This window comes from Dama dama, chromosome 11 (genome assembly GCF_033118175.1).
Source record: "Dama dama isolate Ldn47 chromosome 11, ASM3311817v1, whole genome shotgun sequence".
Lineage (NCBI taxonomy): Eukaryota > Metazoa > Chordata > Mammalia > Artiodactyla > Cervidae > Dama > Dama dama.
This window is the reverse complement of record NC_083691.1, coordinates 30,584,206-30,606,171: the sequence shown is the minus strand read 5'-3', so window position 1 is coordinate 30,606,171 and position 21,966 is coordinate 30,584,206. Positions and strand designations below refer to the sequence as shown.

The window sequence follows — 21,966 nt, the reverse complement described above, 5'->3', positions numbered from 1 at the left end:
TGGAAAGGATTTTGATATTTTCTCTAATATCAACTTTTAACTCTCAAAAGAGGCTATATTTCAGTATTTCTAGAATAGTCATATCATCTATTTTCTAAACCAGGACCCTTTGAGAGTGAAAAAATATGCTGTTTAGGCAAGCGACCTAAACCGGGACATGTGATCACACTTAATATAACCTATTTAGCCTAGTTATGATATACCTTTAATCCTGTTTTAGAGTCTAGTAAGGAAAGTGTATAAAGTATTGGGGTCGCATGGGGTCCCAGTGTGGTCGCAAAAGAGTCAGACATGACTTAGTGACTAAACAAAAGGAAAGTACATTATTAACTCGGTAGTTCTCAATTTTTTTGTTTATCAGAATGACTGGTAGTTTTCTCAAAATACATATTTATGATATTAAACCACCACTTAGTGATTCTGATTCACTAAGTTTGTTGGTAACTTATTTTTGGTTCATTTTCTTTGTTTATTCAGACTAGTCAAGGTTGACAACCACAGATATAAATGAGTAATTCTCATTCATGAACAAATGTAACGAAGATAAATCCTGTAATTTATAGTCTGTTGGTTATGATAATCCATATGAAAATTTATTTTTTTCAAGTAAAACTTTATTACTAATGATGAAATTCAAACTTTCAAGGAAAAAATTAAATTTTTTTTTTTTTTTTTAACAAAATGGATTGTAAACTACACGGCAGTTCTCAAAGGGTGCTGTATGACTTATATTTGTCACTGTGAGCTGACAGCTTGCTAACACTTAAAAGACTGTAGTGATGAGACTGTGGTAATATTAACAAATGTGATTTTTGGTATTGTTAATAAAATGTGTCAATATAAAAACATCCATATAATTTAGGGAAGGAAATTTACTTTAAATGGAATCTATTACAGTTGATAAACTCTAAAGTTATCTTTAATAAGTTAATAAAAAATGAACAGTAGATTGCTAATTATATTATTAACATATTATGTCAAACACAAATGTTATGGGCAACATTTACTGTATAAAATAACTTTTAGTGACTTTTTTCTGTTCTGCATTGTTTTTGAGCATTTTTTTTTGTCCTTTTTAACTTAGACTTTTTGCACTTAAAATTGGGTCATATAGGATGTTCAGTAACTGTATATACTTTTAAAGAAGTAAAAGGAGTGTGGTTTATATTTTTTGAAGGTGGTAGTTTATTCTTTACTTCCTCTGAAATGGATTGTTTGATTAACTTTATGTCTGAGCTAGTGTTCTACAGTTGTTTTGTTGAACTAATGTTACAGATATGTATGGAATAGGAAAAGATAGGTTTTTTGGTGGTGGTGGGGGGAATTCATTCCTTAAGAAGTAGAAAATAAAATGGAGAGTGATGGTGTGATCACTTACCTACAGCCACACATCCTGGAGTGTGAAGTCAAGTGGGCCTTAGGAAGCATCACTATGAACAAAGCTAGTGGAGGTTATGGAATTCCAGCTGAGCTATTTCAAATCCTAAAAGATGATGTTGTCAAAGTGCTGCACTCTATATGCCAGCAAATTTGGAAAACTCAGCAGTGGCCACAGGACCCAAAAAGGTCAGTTTTCATTTTAATCCCAAAGAAAGGCAACGCCAAAGAATGCTCAAGCTACTGCACAATTGCACTCATCTCACAGGCTAGTAAAGTAATGCTCAAAATTCTCCAAGTGAGGCTTCAACAGTATGTGAACTGAGAACTTCCAGATGTTCAGGCTGGATTTAGAAAAGGCAGAAGAACCAGAGATCAAATTGTCAATATCCGTTGGATCATAGAAAAAGCAAGAGAATTCCAGAAAAACATCCATTTCTGTTTCATTGACTACACTAAAGTCTTTGACTGTTTGGATCACAACAAACTGTGGAAATTCTAAAAGAGATGGGAATAGACCACCTTACCTGCCTCCTGAGAAACCTGTATGCAGGTCAAGAGGCAGCAGTTAGAACTGGACATGGAACAACGGACTAGTTCCAAATTGGGAAAGAAGTACGTCAAGGCTAATATATTGTCACCCTGCTTATTTAACTTCTATGCAGAGTACATCATGTGAAATGCCAGGCTTTGTGAAGCACAAGCTGTAATCAAGATTGCTGGGAGAAATATCAATAACCTCAGATATACAGATGACACCACCCTTATGGCAGAAAGTGAAGAGGAACTAAAGAGCCTCTTGGTGAAAGTGAAAGAGGAGAGTGAAAAAACTGGCTTAAAGCTCAACATTCAGAAAACAAAGATCATGGCTTCTGGTTCTGTCACTTCATGGCAAATAGATGGGGAAACAATGGAAACCGTGACAGACTTTATTTTCTTGGGCTCCAAAATCACTGCAGATGGTGACTGCAGCCATTAAATTAAAAGACGCTTGCTCCTTGAAAGAAGAGCTATGACCAACCTAGACAGCATATTAAAAAGCAGAGATATTACTTTGCTTACAAAGGTTCATATAGTCAAAGCTATGGTTTATCCAGTAATCATGTATGGATTGAGAGTTGGACCATAAAGAAAGCTGAGTGCCAAAGAATTGATGCTTTTGAACTGGGATGCTGGGGAAGACTCTTGAGAGTCCCTTGGACTGCTAGGAGATCAAACCAATCAATCCTAAAGGAATTGAATATTCATTGGAAGGACTGATGCTGAAGCTGAAACTCCAATACTTTGGCCACCTGATGTGAAGAACTGCCTCACTGGAAAAGACCGTGATGCTGGGAAAGATTGAAGTCAGGAGGAGAAGGGGACAATAGGGGATGAGATGGTTGGAAGGCATCACCGACTCGATGGATATGAGTTTGAGCAAGCTCCAGGAGTTGGTGAAGGACAGGGAAGCCTGGTGTGCTGCAGTCCATGGGGCTGCAACGACACTAATGAGTGACTGAACTGAACTGAACTGAACTGAATGGTAAACTTGTTTTTTTTCTGAGAAATTTTTGGGAAATTGATTGCTGGCATGGGACAGTGTTCAAGCTTCATCTGCTTATCCTTTTCTGAATTAAATTCTCATGGGACATAGTAAGTTTTCCCCTACCTCTTAATAAATGTTCCTTTTAAGAATACAATTCTTAATAATTTTAGTTGAAATTTTTAGTCCCAGTAAGTTGATTTAATAATAAAAGAGCTTAAATTTCTTGGGAATAAAAAAAAAAGCCTAGTAGATAGGATTCATTGTTCCCCCTTTCCTGTTATACATGGTAACTTAACAGTTTTATGTTTCCAGACTATAACCTTGCTGTTAACTTTTTTCTCTTTTCATTCATTGTTTCACTCGGGAAATTATTGGATATCTATTGAAAGCCAGGCCAGACATTGTTCTTGGTATTTGAGATAGATAAACACTTAGTGAACAAGACAAATAATCCTAGAGGTCATTTTCTAGTTGGGGAAGGCAGATAATAAAAATACTAGGTAAATGATAAGGTGATAAGTGCTGTGGAAAAAGGAGAGCAGGGTAAGGAGTTTTCTGTTGCGTGTAGGACTTGGTTAAGGTGATCTTTACTGATAATAGGGATATAGTTTATTATAGAAGTGTGAGTCAGTTTGGTTTATATGGTTTTGTTCCTTAATGTTCTTTTTCTGCCAGTTAATCTGGGACTATTTCTTTTCTGCTTATATTTTTCCTGTCTAATCACCATTTTAATTTCAGTACTTAAGTGTTCTACAAGGTCATTGTAAGATATAAAATGAAATAAATATGATAACACCCCTGGAAGAGCTTAGGGACTAATGTTCTGTAACTAGTTTGAGTGGTTCCCCCTGCTGGCGTAACTGACGAAGGTGGCCAAATGTAGGTTTAATCGGTAATGTAAAAAACCAACCACGACTAGTTTGAGTTTTCTTCTTTGTTTTGTGTTAAAGACCTAACAGTTCATATATTTTTCTATGTATTTGTTGCTCAAATGAATGAAATGACTGACTTCACTGGCAGCTCGATCAGTTATTTAACTTGATGATCACTTAAATATGGGTAATGGATGATGCCTCATGTCTCCATAGCCCTTTGAACTAGATTATGAATCACTTTAAGCTAAAAGTATATATAAAAAGGAAATTAATGTGAAAAATGGAAGAATTCTCATTCCTTTTAGTACCTTTGGAATTATCAGAGATGCTTACAACTTTATAGTTTTGGGGATACTTAGATATTAACCTGCTTCTACCTTGCACTCAGAGTTGGTAGTAGAATAGCTCTGATTTTGAAGTTTCTGCTTATGTATATGACTTTGTACCGCTTCATTATAGGTGTTTGAAATTAGTAATATTAGAAAAATTTATGGAAAACTAATGCCTTAAGGACTAAACTGATGATTAGGAATATTGATGAAGGATTGATATGACGTTATTTTTCTTAAACCTTTCTTGAAGAAAGATGTACATTATAATCAGTGGTCTTGGCACAAAAATATATGACTTTTAATATCATTAGTTTATGTATTTGTTAACGTATTCAAAGCATTTTTAGTTAATGGATAAATGGTTTTATTAGATGTTTTTCAAGGGTCATTTTTCATTTTGCTAGTAAAATTGCCCATAATAATGGATTTAATATTAGTTTTTTGGATAAAGATGTACATATTTGCAAAATATAATTGGTACTTGGAAAAATGGACTTACCTTTGTTATCCTTTTCCTTTTGTGCATTAGGCTATTGCGGAGCTGATATTAAGGCCCTGTGCACTGAAGCTGCCCTGATTGCCCTGCGGAGGCGTTATCCCCAGATCTATGCTAGCAGTCATAAACTGCAGCTAGATGTTTCCTCAATCGTGCTCAATGCCCAAGATTTTTACCATGCAATGCAGAATATTGTGCCTGCTTCCCAGCGTGCTGTCATGTCTTCGGGACATGCACTGTCTCCCATCATAAAACCACTGCTGGAAAGAAGCTTCAACAACATCCTAGCTGTCCTGCAAAAAGTGTTTCCTCATGCTGAGATTAGCCAGAGTGACAAGAAAGAAGGTAGTATAAATGCTCTTTTCATACTGTTTAAATGAAATAAGTATGGGCATAAGTAAATAAATTGAATATCCTCATAAAAGTATTTGTGTGTTACTCTTTTATATTTGCCATGAATATAGGAGATGTATCTATTTCATTTGTCACTGTATTCTAGACCTAGCATATGCCTGGCATACAGTAGTTGCTTACTCAGTGTCTATAAGAATAATGAATTTGTTCTGAATATTTGTTTTATTTGTTTACTCTTGGGACTATCTGACTATCTTAATATAGGAGTGTTACCATCTTTAGGAAAGTTGACTGTAATAGTATTGGTTTACATTTCTCTTCTTATTATAAAGTGCTTACATAAATTGTCATTTATTAATCCTCATAACAATCCTGTGGGTTAGGTACTCTTACTCTATCAAAAATGAAGATATTCACTTATATAAGGTCACTCAGTAAGTTCTAGGTCTTGCTCAAACCCAGGGAGCCCAACTCCAAAGGCAGTGCTGTTAACCATGTTGTTATAATGTCCCTCTGGATTCAGCTCATCATATTGCTATTATTGGCACAGCACTCCATAGTGTGCTGTGCTAATGGAGTATAGTTTATTAGTAAGGGAGTAAATTAGAACCTGATTATAGATGGTCTTGAATTCTGGCCTCATGATTGTAGTTTGAATTTGAGAAAAAAATAGAAAGCTACTTTAAAAAATGTTACTCATTTATAGGAAAACTTTAGGTTTGTATGCTAATCAAAGTAAAGCCCATGAACTTTGAAGAGACAGTAATTTTTAAAAATTGTCTTAATTTTCTTTGTTTAGCATGTAGTTTTCACTGTATAGAAAATTGTTAGTGAATTATGTTAACGTTATAACTGTTATATAGAGAAAAAATCATCAGTAGTCAGTGAATTTTGCTGTTATAAATAAATTTTTTAGAAACTTTTTAAAGTAGATTCTCATGAAATATCACATTGATTACTTGATTTCTTAAATTTGTCAAATGAGAATAGATATTATATATGAGCCAGCTGCTCTGCCATGAACTGTACATTTCTTGTCTCTGATTTTCATAACCGAGAATCTGTATATTTTCCCTAATTTTTTTAAATTAAAAAAAACTATGTTACCTTTAGAAAATCATAAAAATCTACCTTCTCTTCTGAGAGATTATAACTTCTTTATTTCCATTTGAGAATTTTTATGACATTATTAGCTATGTTTTCTTACCACTTTTTTCCCCATAAGTATTAAGTATGCTTTAGATCCATTTTTTTCTTTATATGCCAGTGGAAGGAAGAAATATTAATAATATTTTTTAGTTGTTTAGATATATTATTCTGGATTATTTTGGTCTTTAATATTTTTCTTAGCAAGTGTCCTTGTATATGAATTATCAATCAAATGGTACTTAATTATTTGATTAATTTTTATAATATTAGTCATGTTAAATATTTGACTTTTTTCTTTCCTTTATTTTTACTAGTTGGAGGCTAATTACTTTACAGTGTTGTAGTGGTGTTTGTCATACATTGACTTGAATTAGCCAATATTTGACTTTTAAAAGCCACTGAATTGTGCTCTATCTGCCAGCACAATTCAAGACCTCATTTTAGAAAGCATATCTCTTTTTTTCCTTGTTTTCTTTGGGGAAGGGTATGATTTCTGTCGATTTTAATTTCCTCACATTTCTCCTATACATGTAGCATTGCTTTTTATTGAATGAATTGACACTTTTGTTAAGTATGTGTGAATTACAGCTATAATGCTTTAGGTTGCAGTCTAGGTAAATTTTTAAGTATGGCACTCTCAATAGGAATTGTAGTTCCAGTTGTTCATTGAGCAGTAACTTAAGACCCATAAAGAGACTAATGTTACTTGAATGAGTGTGTTTTCTAAGATTGGCTTTTTTTCCACTAAATTCCTGAGTCCCTTCTTAACTAGACTAGATTTTCCTTGTGTGTGTGTGTATGCCATGTGAAAAAAATAAAGGTCAATTTATTCCTTGTTGCTTTTGTAAGAATTGGGCCATACTTCAATTACTCTATTAATTAAACTGTTTTATATTAAATGCACTGGTTTTGGTAAAAATTAGCTTAGAGATTCTTAGTAAGTAGGTGAGAACTTTATGAGAGTGCCATTTCTTTTCCAGACTTCTTGTAGTTATTCTTCAAAAATGTATCTCATAATACTTCAGTAGTCTGTACAGGTGAAAGAATTACATTGGTTCCATTTATAACTTACTCAAAATACTGTAGTTTGTCATTTGCCTGGTCAGTTTGTGTTATTTGATAGATAACTTGTTACTGCCACTTGATTTTTTAATCAGTTTTCCTTAACTTTGGTAGGTCAGTAGTAGTAAATGACTTCTTAAGCCTCATAATCTTTGTGTTCTTTTTAAAACAGATATAGAAACTTTGATTTTAGATGACAGTGAAGATGAGAATGCTTTATCAATTTTCGAGACAAGTTGTCACTCAGGATCACCAAAGAAACAGTCATCAGCTGCTGCTGTACATAAACCTTACCTTCATTTTACAATGTAAGCAATTTATATCAAATTTCTTTCAACTTAGAGTGATTTTTACTACTTTCTGGTTAGAATTGCAGTATATTTTTACTTACGGTTATAACCTTGAGGACTTTTTTTCCCTGTTGTTTGGACATAGTTCTGGAAAATTTATATTGTGCTTTTGTTTTTGTGTGGTAGTAATTTGGCTTATTGGTCAACTAAAGATATTTTTCCTTAAACTGATTGTGGGATTCTTTTTTTTTTAAGTAGGATAGAAGGCAGGGTTACCTTTAGAAAGTCAATCCATGTCCCCAGTATTCTTGCTTTTTATTTCAACTGAACAGAAATGAAATATTTACTGTGATCTAGAGTATTTTGATTGTAGTAAGTTTCACATGATAATTTAGGACTGTAAGGGTACTAAGAGATTTTGAGTTAGAAATTGCTTAGTAATTAAATCAATAACTTTCTGATTGTCCACAACCTCATTAGTTTACACTTTCTAATTTAGATTTTATGTTTTTTCTATTTACCTTTATTTATAGTAAAGCAGCTTTTGCTATACACTTCAATAGGTAAACAGTTTTAGTGCTAATGTAATTTTAAAGTAAGACATTAAATAGTTTTCAAATAGTAACAGCATCATCAACTTGCATTTACATAATTATCAGGATAGTTGAAGAACCATAATGCTCCAGTCAGGTAGGTCTAATAGGATTTTTTTTTAGTAGGACTTTTATTAGGAGACATTGTGTGTATTTTTTAAAGTAATGTTTCTTTAGAGAGATTTTGAATGAATTTAAATCTTCAACATTAATGAAGTTTCTCTCATAGATTTTGGTGAAATGTTAATTTGATTATTTGCGTTGATAACCCTTCCTTGTTTTTCAGTTTTTAAAATGAGACTAAATCACCTTAATTTACTCTTTAACAGCAAACTATCCTGTTAGTAACTTTTGTCTTCTACTGGCAGAGCCTTTCTTTTATGCCTTCCGGGAAGTTTTCTTACACTATTTTAGTAATTTTACAAATCTGTTTATTAAGGGAAAACAAAATGATCATTTTTTTCTGACTTTCACCTGGTTAGCTGTGTGTGTGCTATTGTTTTAACAGTTTTAGTTGTTTGAATTTGAAATACATAGTAGAAGCCAAGAAACTGTCAAAAGACAAGTTTTTCAATTTTACATTAAGAACATTCTGTCACTGACTTAATGTATATCAGTGCCATGGTTTATTTTGTTTGACTTAGCCTTTCTGAAGAAATCGCTCTTTTGCATAAGCTTTTCTAATTCATTGATTTGACTTTGATTTAATAGTGAGACAGCTGTATCCTAGGATGAACTTTTTAAAGAGATGTTTTGATAAAATTAGTTTGTTTATTTGCTCATTCTGCCATTTTTTTTAAAAATCCTGTGCCAGGCACTGTACTAGATGCTGGAAACATGAATAAGATATAGTTCTTATTCTGGAAAAGTTCTTGTTCTTGTGATTGACAAGCATTAGGATATGGCTGGTGTTTTGAAAACAGAACTAACAGGCTTGCATAGGGAAGTCCAGAAATGCTTTACAGAAAAAATGGTGACAGTTGCTGTCCTTTTGAGTATAGGAGTTAGCATTTGTTGCTTATTACAAACTAGACATGTGGTAGGTGTATAAAGCTGGGGCTTCATATATGGTAATACATATAGGCCTCTCAACAGTCATTTAGCATTTGTGGTGTCATCATTTTATAGATGAGGAAACTGAAGTACAAAGAAGTTAAGTAAATTGCCCATGATCATGCTGCTAGCAGGGGGCATACTTGGTACTATTTGTTTCGGGGACCATATTCCTTCTGTTGTACTGTGTGGTTTCCAAATTGATTTCTAAGCTTAATAGGTTTTTATGGGTAGGTTGGACGATATGATTTTTCACTTTCCAAGAAGTATTTACCTTAGAATATAAGCCTTTAATAAGGGTTGCACACATATTTTGTTTTTGTTGATTTGGTTTGGTTTGGCTTTTTTGTTTGAGCAACATGTGTTAGCATGTCAGATTAATACAGAAAAGATGCTGGACAAGTAGAAAGCATGACTTGAATGCTAGTGTCAGTAACACTAGCTCAGGCATTGATGGTGCGTTTCTGTTTCTGGAATAGTTTCCTAAAACTGTTGAAATCTTTTCTTTAGATGTACTAAGAAATAGAAGTCAAAGTATTTAAGGTCTGTCAATCTGATAAAGAACCCTTATGATGGAAAATAAGTTTTCTTTCTTACTGTATATTACCATAAAGGGATTAGAAACAGAACTTTCTGAGGTTTTCCAAATGAAAATAGCTTTGTTTTTTCTGATTAGAAAGATGATATACTCTGTAGAGAATTCAAGTAAAAAAGAAGAGCTTAAAGAAGAAAGTAAAATTAAAGCCCAAGCACCTGAAGGTAATATTTGTTAACATTTTGGTGACCACACTTGGTATTCTTGCTATCCATATAGACAGACCCATATATTATTTTATATAATTTATAGTCTTCATAAGGCTGTTAATGTAACTTGCCTTTTCCCCCTTATTATGTTAGGAACTTTATTTCATGTCAATATATGTCTAATGTCATTATTTTAAAGTAGTAACTGCGTGGTATTTTTTAAATGTTTCACAGTTTATAATAACCTTATTGATAGAAATGGAAGTTTCCACTTTTCCTATTTTATAAACAATGTTTACTTGTGATAGACATCTTTCTAAGTATATATCTTTATACCATTTTCTGATGCAGACCTTAGGGAAGATTTTAAAAACTGATGCTGTGGTCAAAGTGTGTATATGTTTAAAAACCTGATAGAAGTTGTTAAATTGCCTTCCAGAAAGGTTGTACCAATTTATATTTCAGCACTGATGTATGAAAGGGTTATGTTTCTATTCCCTTTTCATTTCTGAGTGCTGTTTGTCTTTTAAAATCTTTACCAACTAGATAGATGAAAATAATACCTTTTTATTTATATGAATCATTCGTTCTTTCATATAGTCTTTCACTCATGCAGATCTTTTGTCAAAGTGCTTATTGTGTGCCAGATGTTGCTCTAGGTAATTGGATCCATGTTAAGATGCCTGCCCTTATTCAGCTTGCATTTTAGATGGAGACAGACAGTAAAAGTCAGCGTGCTAGATAAAATGTTAGAAGATAACTACTGTGGAAAAAAATGTAGAGAGCACTCAGAGATAAGGGAATCTTTGAGAGTAGGATGCATTATAGAATATCCTTGGCTATATTACATTTTGGCATATATTTGCCATATTTAATTTCAGAAAGTTGTGCTTTTTTCCATTCTCACTATTCATGAGAATACCAATTTTCCCACCATCTACTTACTAGCAAGAGTATTATAATCTTCAGTTTACCAATCTAATAGATAAATGATGTTTCTGAATATTTTCATTATTTTTCACCTTTGATAATAACTGCCAAATCTTTCTCAAGCCTCCATCACTCTTGAGCTTTAAGCTTTGTCCAGCTGCCTGTCACCCTACGCTGTGTCACAGATCTTTCAGTGTGTGCTTGCTTGTGTCTCTCCTTCTCTTCCCATCAGTCCTCTGAGCTACTATCCATTCAGTTGTCCTGACTGAAATTGGACACCATTCTCAACTCTTTCTCTTTCTTCCCTTCTATATCCAGTAAATGACCCAATCCTATAGATTTTTCTTACTAAATAAGTCTAATTTCAAGCTCTTCCTTCTACCTCCTCTGCTACTATCCTTGTCTACACTGTTATTAACATCTCATGCTTGAGTTATTATATAGCATACCTCTAACTGGTCATCTTTCCTACAGTTTACCTTCTTTCAAAAACTCTTTCCTGTACTGATATGCTGAGTTAGAGTTACTATCCAAAAACATGTGTATGCTTACATCACTTCCCCTGCTTGAGCATCTTTTTTAAAAAAAAAAAATTTTTATGTATTTACTTATTTTTGGCTGTGTTAGGTCTTCATTGCTGTGTAGGCTTTTTCTCTGTTGCACTGCGTGGGGGCTATTCTCTAGTTGCAGTGTGCAGACTTCTTGTTGCAGAGCATGGGCTCTTGGCGCACAGGCTTCAGTAGTTGCAGCACATGGGCTTAGCAGTTGTAGCTCCTGGGCTCTAGAGCACAGGCTCAACAGTTGTGGCCCAGGGGCTTAGTTGCTCCATGGCATGTGGGATCTTCCAGGATCAGAGATCGAACACGTGTCTCCTGCATTGGCAGGCAGATTCTTTACTATTGACCCACCAGGAAAGCCCTACTTAAGCTTCTTAATGTTTCCTCATTGTCTTCAGTGAGGACATGGCTTTTAACATGGCTTAGAGAACCCATGCCCTTTGCAGTCTGATTCTCTTTCCCAATTCCCCTCCCTTACCCCAATATCTTTATTCCTACATTGTCCTAAAACCTTGAAAGAAGCTCGCTGTAATGAACTATATCCACTACCGCAAAGGCCCAAGAGGTTTTTTTGGCCTCTGGTCCTTTGTACATCCTGTTTGTATTTCTTGAGATTCATGCTTTCTGCCTTTCATCTGTTGGGTTTTTGTGCTTTCATAATGCTTTTTCAGGAAAGCTAACTGTGAGTCTCTAATAGCACCATGTACTCAAACGTTGTTTCTTATTAATTTATTTCCTTTTTCCAATAAATACACTGTGTCATGAACTCTGTAGTAACGGTGTATTGGTGGATACTTTGGGCCAAAGCATTCAACATAGGAAGCAGTCAAAAACTGTTAAATGATCGTTTTTAAAAAGTTACTTCTTTCTGTTTTCTTTTTGAGTTGTCTACATCCTTTGTGTAAGAAGGTATTTTTGGTTAAAATACTGTGCATATAAGCTCTTCATGCATTAAAATCAGTCCTGTTAATGGCAAATTTAATTATCTCATTTGATTGTTTGCTGTTTGGTTCAGATTGTAATTTTTTTTAATTTATTTTTTTATTGAAGGATAATTGCTTTACAGAATTTTGTTGTTTTCTGTCACACCTCAACATCAGTCAGCCATAGGCACACATATATCCCCTCACTTTTGGATCAACCTCCCATCTCCCTCCCCATCCCACACCTCTAGATTGATACAGAGCCTTTGTTTGAGTTTCCTGAGCTATACGACAAATTCCTGTTGGCTATTTTACATATGGTAATATAAGTTTCCATGTTACTCTTTCCATATATCTCACCCTCTTCTCCCCTCTCCTGAAGTCCCTAAGTCTATCTCTATGTCTGTTTCTCCATTGCTGCCCTGTACATAAATTCTTCAGTACCATTTTTCTAGATTCCATATATATGCGTTAGAATACAATATTTATCTTTCTCTTTCTGACTCACTTCACTCTGTATAATAGATTCTAAGTTCATCCACTTCATCAGAACTGACTCAAATGCATTCCTTTTTATGACTGAGTAATATTCCATTGTGTATATGTACCACAACTTCTTTATCCATTCATCTGTCAATGGACATCTAGGTTGCTTCTGTGTTCTAGCTATTGTAAACAGTGCTGCAATGAACAATGGGATACATGTGTCTTTTTCAATTTTGGTTTCCTCAGGGTATATGCCTAGGAGTGGGATTGCTGGGTCATATGGTGGTTTTATTTCTAGTTTTTAAAGGAATCTCCATACTGTTTTCCATAGTGGCTGTATCAATTTACATTCCCACCAATAGTGCAAGAGCGTTCCCTTTTCTCCACACCCTCCCCAGCATTTATTGTTTGTAGACTTTTTGATGATGGCCATTCTGACCGGTGTGAGGTGATATCTGATTGTAGTTCAGATTATAATTTTTGAATAACAAATTTTTTAGATTTTTAAGAATTAAAAATACATGAATCTTTTGTTTTTTTGTTTCAATGTTAGAATTCATTTTGTTCTGTGAAATGCGGATCTGTATCCTTCCTATTTAAAAACAATATTTGTGTTATAGTTCATCTTCATTCCATTTATCTTTATGCTTATTATCTTATATAGAATTCTTTCAGTTAACTGTGATTTGTTTTCTGGGCTGCTATTAAGTTCCACTAATCAGGGTTTCTTTGGTGTATTCTACATTCTGTTATTCTGTTCTGTAATATGTGTCAGTATAAAGTAAGGCACATCTTAAAGTACTGTTTTAGAACCTGGGCTTTGCAGTTGTATGGACACCAAGTTGTGTAATCTTATAGCGAACTTCTCTGGGCCTTGGGTTCGTTACTATTTAGTAAGAGGAGACTTATGTATTTCATAGAATTGTTAAGAAAATTAAACAAGAAATCTGTATGAAGTGCTAGTTACTAAAATAGGTTTAAATGTTCTGAAACTGAAGCTCGCACACTTTTCCACTTGATATTTTTACTTGATTATTTTTTCAGATAATGTTGCAAGGAAGTTTTAAATCTCCCTCCTGCATCAAATTTTATTTTGGGCTTTTTGATTTGCATTTTTAAAAATCTATAAAATAAAACACCATAAAATAACCATGGTTAACAATAGTGAAAGTGAAAGTCGCTCAGTCCTGTCTGACTCTTTGTGATCCCATGGACTCTACAGTCACTGTATAGTATTCTGTACAGTCCACTGTATTCTATACAGTCCATGGAATCCTCCAGGCCAGAATACTGAAGTGGGTAGCCTTTGCCTTATAGTTAACAATAGCTAGGTATAAATGCATAGAAAGATTTGATGTCTGTATTCAGGCCCATGGTGTATTCTAAATAGTTCTTGATCTCTCTTGTTAAGGTTTTTTTATTATTGTTTATGATTTGTATATTTAGTATTGTTTATCATTTGTATTTTTACAGTTGTGAATAGAATCTTCTTTCCTTCTTTGTATTGGTTATTGATGGTGTTTAGGAGAATCTTTCAGTTTTTCTATTTCCATCTTCAGTCTTGTTATTTTGTTGGTAGGCTATGGCAGTGATTAGTTGATCCTCTTGGATTTTCTAGTGTACAATCATGTTCTTTACAAGTAACAGTGTTTGTCCTATTTCTTTTCATTAGTTCCATTTTAAAATTTGCTTTATTATTATTACATTGCTTAGAATTTCCTACATTATGTACAGTGATATTAGATAAACTTGTTTCATTTATCTTTTTAGTGGTGCTGTAGAATCTTGAAAATACAAGTTGATTTTGGTTTAATATGTTATCCTAAACTGGCCTTCTCCAGTGTAGGGCTTTAGATGTTATCTACTAGGTTAAGAACAGTTAGTTTTTATTGGCCTAGAAACAAAATTGCTGCCACTAAAGAAGTCCTACTTTGTTTTTCTATTTTAAAAATTGTAAAATATGTATGAAGTCTACCATTTTAACCATTAATAAAGAAAACCCTACATTTGGAATAATCTTTAGATGTATATCTTTATTGGAGAAGTGGAATTCTTAACATTTGACTTTGGATAATTAATAACTAGATCACACTTCGTATCTGAAGCATTTTCCAAGTTAATATATGTGGTATGAGAAGATGAATACCCAGGTAGTCTGACTTTCTTTCAGAATGGACTTTTATACTTTTATGTCTTTGTTGTTAATATGGTTAGAGAGATCAATATTTTAAAACTGTAATTAATGAAAAAATGATTCACTATACTTAAAAACAGAGAGAAGAAAAGCTCTATTAATTTGGTGTTACATTCTTTTATGTAATTATTTTCCTAATATTTCATCTTGATTTTCAGAGTGTATGGTTTTGAAATAATGATTATATCTTATATGTATTGCAGGTCACCATATCATCAGCCAACCTCTTACAGGCCAAGATTATTGCTGTCTGGAGAACGAGGCTCAGGTCAAACTTCTCACCTTGCTCCAGCACTTTTGCACACTCTAGAAAAGTTCTCTGTGCATAGACTAGATCTCCCAGCACTTTATTCAGTTAGTGCCAAAACACCTGAAGAGTCATGTGCACAGGTAGGTTTGCACTGTGTCAGAGTATTTCCAGCTTTCTTATTATTTATATCACAATAGTGTTTGATAGATAAATTTTTCTCAAAGAACGGTAATATAAATATTAACTTTTTGTTGGTTACTAGCATTATAATATTAAGGCAGAGGATCCTTTTGGTTTTTTAAAATGAGATCAGTTTTTCCCATGATACTTCATTTTTTTCTGAAATTTTAACAATCCTATTTCTTGTATTAAAGCTCTATTAAACAGTATAGAAAGGGAACTTCTTTTTGCCTTTTTTTGACCCTTTTTACAGGGACTCTTTAAACTTCTGTCTGTACTTAAGAGCCTTACAGTAAGGGAGATAATATCAAGTTTGAGAAAGCCAAGATTTAAAATTAGTTTAGAAAACTGATAGCAATTTTAAAATTATATATATTTGTTTTAATAATAAAGTGTGTTTGATATTTAATTTTCCAATACTTTATCTTTTGCTAGCTTATGAAGCAATTTGATGTTTTAATATATAACTGTGAATTTATTACAAGTGTGTCATGTTGGAACTAGGGGCTAAGGGAATAAGTTTTTTGAACCAAGGGACCATGTCTTCACCATTTCTGTGTCTCTGACACAGTGCCCACCTCATAGTAAGTACTCATTAAATATTTGAGTGTCATCTTCTACTTTGACATTTAGCCTATTTTTAGAGATTAGACTACTGGAGTAGTAACACTTAAGAGCGTTGCACACAGTTTTTTTTTTCCCCCAATTATAGTTCATATATATTTAATGCATATACTATCTAACTGACAACCATTCTGCATCTTGTAGCAAGATGGAGTTTTTAAAATAGTTCATAGTTCAGTTCAGTCACTCAGTCGTGTCCGATTCTTTGCAACTCCATGGACTGCAGCACACCAGGCCTCCCTGTCCATCACCAACTCCCGGAGCTTACCCAAACTCATGTCCATTGAGTCAGTGGTGCCATCCAACCATCTCATCCTCTGTCGTCCCCTTCTCCTCCCACCTTCAATTTTTCCCAGCATATCAGGGTCTTTTCAAATGAGTCAGCTCTTCGCATCAGGTGGTCAATAGTGTCAGATTTATTTCTCTTTTACTTAACAGTTCTTTGGGTATGAACATGCTAGCAGTACTTCACTACTTATAAAGACCTAATTAAAGGTGTTTTTTCCAAAACCCATGGCCTGCCTAAAAAACTGTATACCAGTGATTTTCTCCAAGTTTTATACATTTAATTTATCCTGGCTGTGAGTGTTCTCCAATAAGGTTGATTTATATGTTTGCTCATGTTTTTCTTTTTTAGTGAGACAAAATTATTGTATTTTTATGCAAGTAGGAGAATAACTCAGTACCATTTAAAATAAATCCAAGTATTGTACTAGGAAAATATAAATTAACAAAGTGACTTCAGAGGAGAGAGAATCTAAATAGACAATAGCTGTGGAAGAAGAAATTGAGTGTCAAAAAGCACTAAATCCAAACAATTTCATAGGTGAATTCTTTTAATCTTAAAGGTTAAGATTATTTTGATGCTGGTTAAACTGTTCCAAAGCATAGAAAAAGAAGATGTGAAATCATAAAAAAGAATGGTGCTAAACCTTTGAAAGAAATACAAAGAAAATTGTAGACTAATCTCACTTAGACAGTGGTCATAAAGTAAATATTCCAAATTTATCTAGTAGCACATTGAAAGAGTAATGTACTATTACTAAGGCATGCAAAATTGATTCCGTTAGATGTGGAGAAATATAAATATTGGAATGAACATATTGAAGTTAAAAATATTTGCCAATAAAATTACACAGTGCTATGAACAAAGATAAAGAATAAAGAGAGAGTATGGACACAAATGGTGGAAAACAACAAACTCCAGAACCAAAAAATGTCAAAACCTAAATGAATCACCAATTTCCTCTCAAAATACTTCTGGGAAGTAAAGTGAAAGTGAAAGTAACTCAGTTGTGTCTGACTCTTTGTGATCCCATAGACTATACAGTCCATGGCATTCTCCAGGCCAGAATACTGGAGTGGGTAGCCTTTCCCTTCTCCAGGGGATCTTCCCAACCCAGGTCTCCTGCACTGCAGGCAGATTCTTTACCAGCTGAGCCACAAGGGAAGCCCAAGAATACTGGAGTGGGTAGCCTATCCCTTCTCCAGCGGATCTTCCAGACCCAGGAATCAAACTGGGATCTCCTGTGTTGCAGGTGGATTCCTTACCAACTGAGCTATTAGGGAAGCCCTCTGGGAAGTATGATATTAAAATAAAGATAGAGCTACATGGCTCTGTGTGGACAAAAAAAAAAAAAATTGCCAATCATATGATTGTAGTATTAACTAAAAAACTATTAGGGCCAATAAGAGAATTCTGTAAGGTGGATAATTTCAAAGTTAATGTTGAACTGCATGGGTTCACTTATAGACAGATATTCTTCAACAGTAACTACAAAACGACAAGGTCTGTGGTTGGTTGAATCTGTGGATGTGGAGAAACTGCAAATCCAGAGGGCCTGACTGTAAATTATACACAGATTAACCCCTGTCCAACTGCATAATAAAAGGAGAGGTCCCATTTAAAATATTAATAGCAACTAATTTTACCTAGGAGTTAACAATTAATTTGTATGGCCTAAAAGAAGAAAGCTAAAAAGTCACTTGAGGACAGCTGTATAAGTGAAAAGGCATACCTCGTTTTTATTTACTGTAATTCAAAGTGTAGACTCAAATCATATTGCACAGATTAAAATCTCAGCATATTTGTATTTTTGTGGCCTTAGACAAGTTGCTTAACTTGTGAGCCTCAATTTTCTCGTCTATGAAACAAAGATAATGGTACCACATAAGGTTATTTTGATTATTGAAACAAGCTCATCCATTAGTCTTGGCATACAGTACCCAACAATGACAGGTATCATCATGTTTATCTCTACTGCTACATACAGCTAGTGACTGGTAAGACTCAATGTTGGGGAACCATGAGTTCTTTTCTAAATTAATGTATAAATTAAGTTCAATCTCAATAATAATCCCCCCCTCCCCCCAATTTAAGAGGTGACATTCAAAAAAAAGGCTCTTTTTTTTTTCTCTAGAAAATAAATATGAGCATAGCAAGGAGAATTCTAAAGGAGAAAGTGTAATGAGATATCCCTACCAGATGTTTACAGATGTAGTACAACTGTGGTAATAAAGTACTTGTACCTATGCAGGAGCAGACTGACAAACAATAGAACAAAAGTGAGAAATCATGCTTAGGCCTGTGTAGAAACAGAGTTTAGTGTCTGATGATGTTAAGTATATGATGATGATGACATTTGATTTCTTAGAATATGTGTGGACTTGGTCTCTCAGTCATGTCTTACTCTTGCGACCCCATAGACTATAACCTGCCAGGCTCCTCTGTCCGTGAGATTGTCCAGGCAAGAACACTGGAGTGGGTTGCCATTTCCTTCTCCAGGGTATCTTCCCCAGCCAGGAATCAAACCCAGGTCTCTTGCATTGCAGGCAGACTCTACTGACTGAGTTACAAGGGAAGCTCTGTATCTTAGAATAGATGGATTATTTAATAGTTTTAGAAAACTGGCTGGCTCTATGAAGGAAAAAGAAAAACTGGATTTTCTGCCCAAAATTTAGGCCCAGTAAATTCTAGATTGTTAGTGGAACTATTAAAGTGTTAGAATAATTCACAAGGTCAGTATATTATCTTGGATATGGGAAAGTAATTTCAAAGCCAAGAAAAATAACAAAATTGACTTTGTAAAGTTTTAAAATTACTCATGACAAAAAACTTTTCTTTAAATAAAATTAATAGATATAACCTGGTAAAGATTTGTATTTGCAACACCTGTCAAGGACAAGTTTCCTAGCTATACAAAAATATATTAAAATCAGGAAGAAGAAAGGATAACAACCTAATAAGAATTGGGAAAATAGGAGCAAACCATTTATAGGGAGAAAAAAGTGGCAAATGCAACCAATAAAATTTTGAAAAGATTCTTTGCCTTACCTATAAGTGGGAAAAAAGCACATTAAAGCAGAAAGATGCTATTTTAAACAACTATCAGACTTGTGAAAATGAAAAGCTTGATAAACCTAATATTGGATATGTGAGCACTCATACTTGGTGAGTGGAAATGTAAACTTATTATTTGACCCAAGAAATTGACATTAAGAAACATTTCCTAAAGATACATTAGCTGTAAGTATTCACTCTTGAATGTACAGGGATATTAATCAAAGCATTGTGTAGAATTAGCAAATAATAAGACAAAAAGAAGCAAACTAAATGTTCTTTTTATGGCGGACTGGCTAAAGTATAGTAACAGGAATACTAAGAAGTCTTTAACAAGAATGAGGTAAAAGATTTACATAGGCTGATGTGGAAAAATGAAGGAGATAATAGTGGTCTCCTTATTGTTAGATATTATAAGTCAATCTAAGTATGATCTTCTTTGTGTTTAAAAAAAACTTTAAAAATATATGTCCATGTTTATATATAAGTAGAAATTTCATCCAAGAATTACCCTACCCCCCAAAAAAAACCTGTTAAATAATTGTTGTTTTGGTTTAGGGGAAGGAATTTGGAGGATTAGGGGAATGAGTAAACTTTGTCATTTTGGTTTACACTCTGCTATATGGTTTAGAATTTTTTTTTTTTTTCTTTTTACGTGTGTATTTGAAAGTTTCAGGCAAACTGAAAGGTAAAAATCACTTTGAAGATAGAACATTTTCTAAGTGAAGAGGGTATTCTCTGTCTAGTTAGTTGTTCCTTATGGCTGATGTGTGTGTATATTCACAGTCATAATACTGGCTTCATGTTAGGTAAGGAAATACTTAGGAATCATAGTAAACTGTATGTTGATCTTACGGGATCCTCGGGGTTTCTTTTTCTTTTTCTGAATCCTGCTTGGCATCATCGGGCTAAATTTGAATTCTAACTGCATGTTCTTTGGTCTCTTTCACATATCTTGGCTTTTGATACTTTTTTTTTTCATGTTGGTGAGGAGGGTGGAGAGAAGTGTCACTCGGTAGTGGAAAACAACAAAAGCCACTGTCTACTATTTGGGTTGTGTTCCATTGCATCTAGTGGTTCAAGACAACTCATCTTCTCTGCTTTCACCTATGAGCTTTTGGGTTGGAAGTACAGCCTCTTCTTGAGTGACCAACACATGGATGTCTAATCTGCCCAGACACTGGTTCAATTTTATAGTCCTGGTAGCTGAAGCTCAGACTTTCTCTGAATACTGACCAGAGACCACATAAACTGTCCCAGTTAATCTCTGACTTTGAATTTTAAGTGCATATTTTAATTTATTTATGATAATAAAATATACTACTGTCTTTTCCAGAAAGCTCTTCAAAAATAGACTATTATATAATGAAACTGAGGAATTTTTTTCTTAATTTGAGAAATTAAGAGATTGGCAAGCCTGCGTTTAAGTAGGTAAAAAAGCCTTATGGAGAAAGAGTGCCTGAGTGACAAAATACTGAGGAAAGAGAAACAGAAAAAAAACCTTTTCTCTATCCTTCTCTTACCTATATTCACTTTCTTTTCTTCCCTTTTGGTTTGCTTCTCTTGGTAGCTGGTCCTTCTGTAAACAAGATTATCTCTAAATAGATGTGGAATATAAAGGGTTTGATCTGCGGCAAGTTATTCTGTGATTTTCTTTACCTCTGCCTCTGAGATGGGTAATGCAAATTAAATTGGGTTGTTTAATAGTGCAACATGAATGTGACAGGTAGTTTTAAAGGGAAGAAGTCTTAAATCACCTTTAAAGGTTTGTATTTATGTGTGTTAAGATGGAAGGGGCGGAAGAGCCCTACTTCATATTTCTTTATGCCATGGGGATCATGTTTAGTTTTAGGCTTTTTCTTTAAAACATCCACACACAAGCCGACATATGACAAAACTCTTTTTTTTTTTTTTTTCTGAATGCCTCGGCTATTGATTGATTTTATCGGTTGCATGAAAAGTGGTAGAGGGGTTAGTTTCTGCTGTAGGGATTTCTCATTGTTTCTTAAAGTTCAATGAGAATGAGAATTTCCTGGAGGTGCTTATTAAAATTTCTGATTCTCTGGCTCCACACCCAGAGATTCTGATTCATGAAATTTGAGATGAGCCCAGAAACCTACACTTTAAATGTGCATCCCAGTTGTTACTATCTAAATAAACACTTAGAAATATAGTTTTAGCTCAGGGGTTCCCAACCCCAGGGCCATAGCTGACTGGTACCAGCCTGTGGCCTGTTTGGAACTGGGCTGCACAGCAGGAGGTGAGTGAAATTTGATCTGTATTTACAGTTGCTCCCTATTGCTGGCATTACTGCCTAAGCTAAGCCTCTTGTCAGATCAGCAGCTGCATAGTAAATGTAATGCACTTGAATCATCTCAATATCTGTGCCCACCCCCCCCCCCCCCCATGGAAAAATTGTGCCAAAAAATTCCCTGGTGCCAAAAAAAAGTTTGAAAAAGAGTTGGGGACTGCTGTTTTTGCTGCTGACTGGACAGTAGTTTGACATTTATAACTGAAACAAATTACCAGAGTTCATAAAGTAGCTCTGTGTGTGAGCATGTCTGTATGTATTTTACTGAACATTTCATAGTCTTCCAAAGACTCTAAGGGTAGGAGAATGGAAACTGAT

The 21,966-nt window shown here is 34.2% G+C and overlaps 1 protein-coding gene across 3 annotated transcripts in view; it reads left to right on the top strand.

Moving 5' to 3' along the window:
- Positions 1-21,966, top strand: part of ATAD2B (ATPase family AAA domain containing 2B) — a 134,673-nt gene that overhangs the window by 64,902 nt on the left and 47,805 nt on the right. For all 3 annotated transcript variants that reach the window (XM_061154890.1, XM_061154889.1, XM_061154888.1), the window contains exons 16-18: positions 4,642-4,953; positions 7,346-7,481; positions 15,147-15,333. In XM_061154890.1, the coding sequence (XP_061010873.1) occupies positions 4,642-4,953; positions 7,346-7,481; positions 15,147-15,333 (635 nt within the window). The remainder of the gene's footprint in view (positions 1-4,641; positions 4,954-7,345; positions 7,482-15,146; positions 15,334-21,966) is intronic.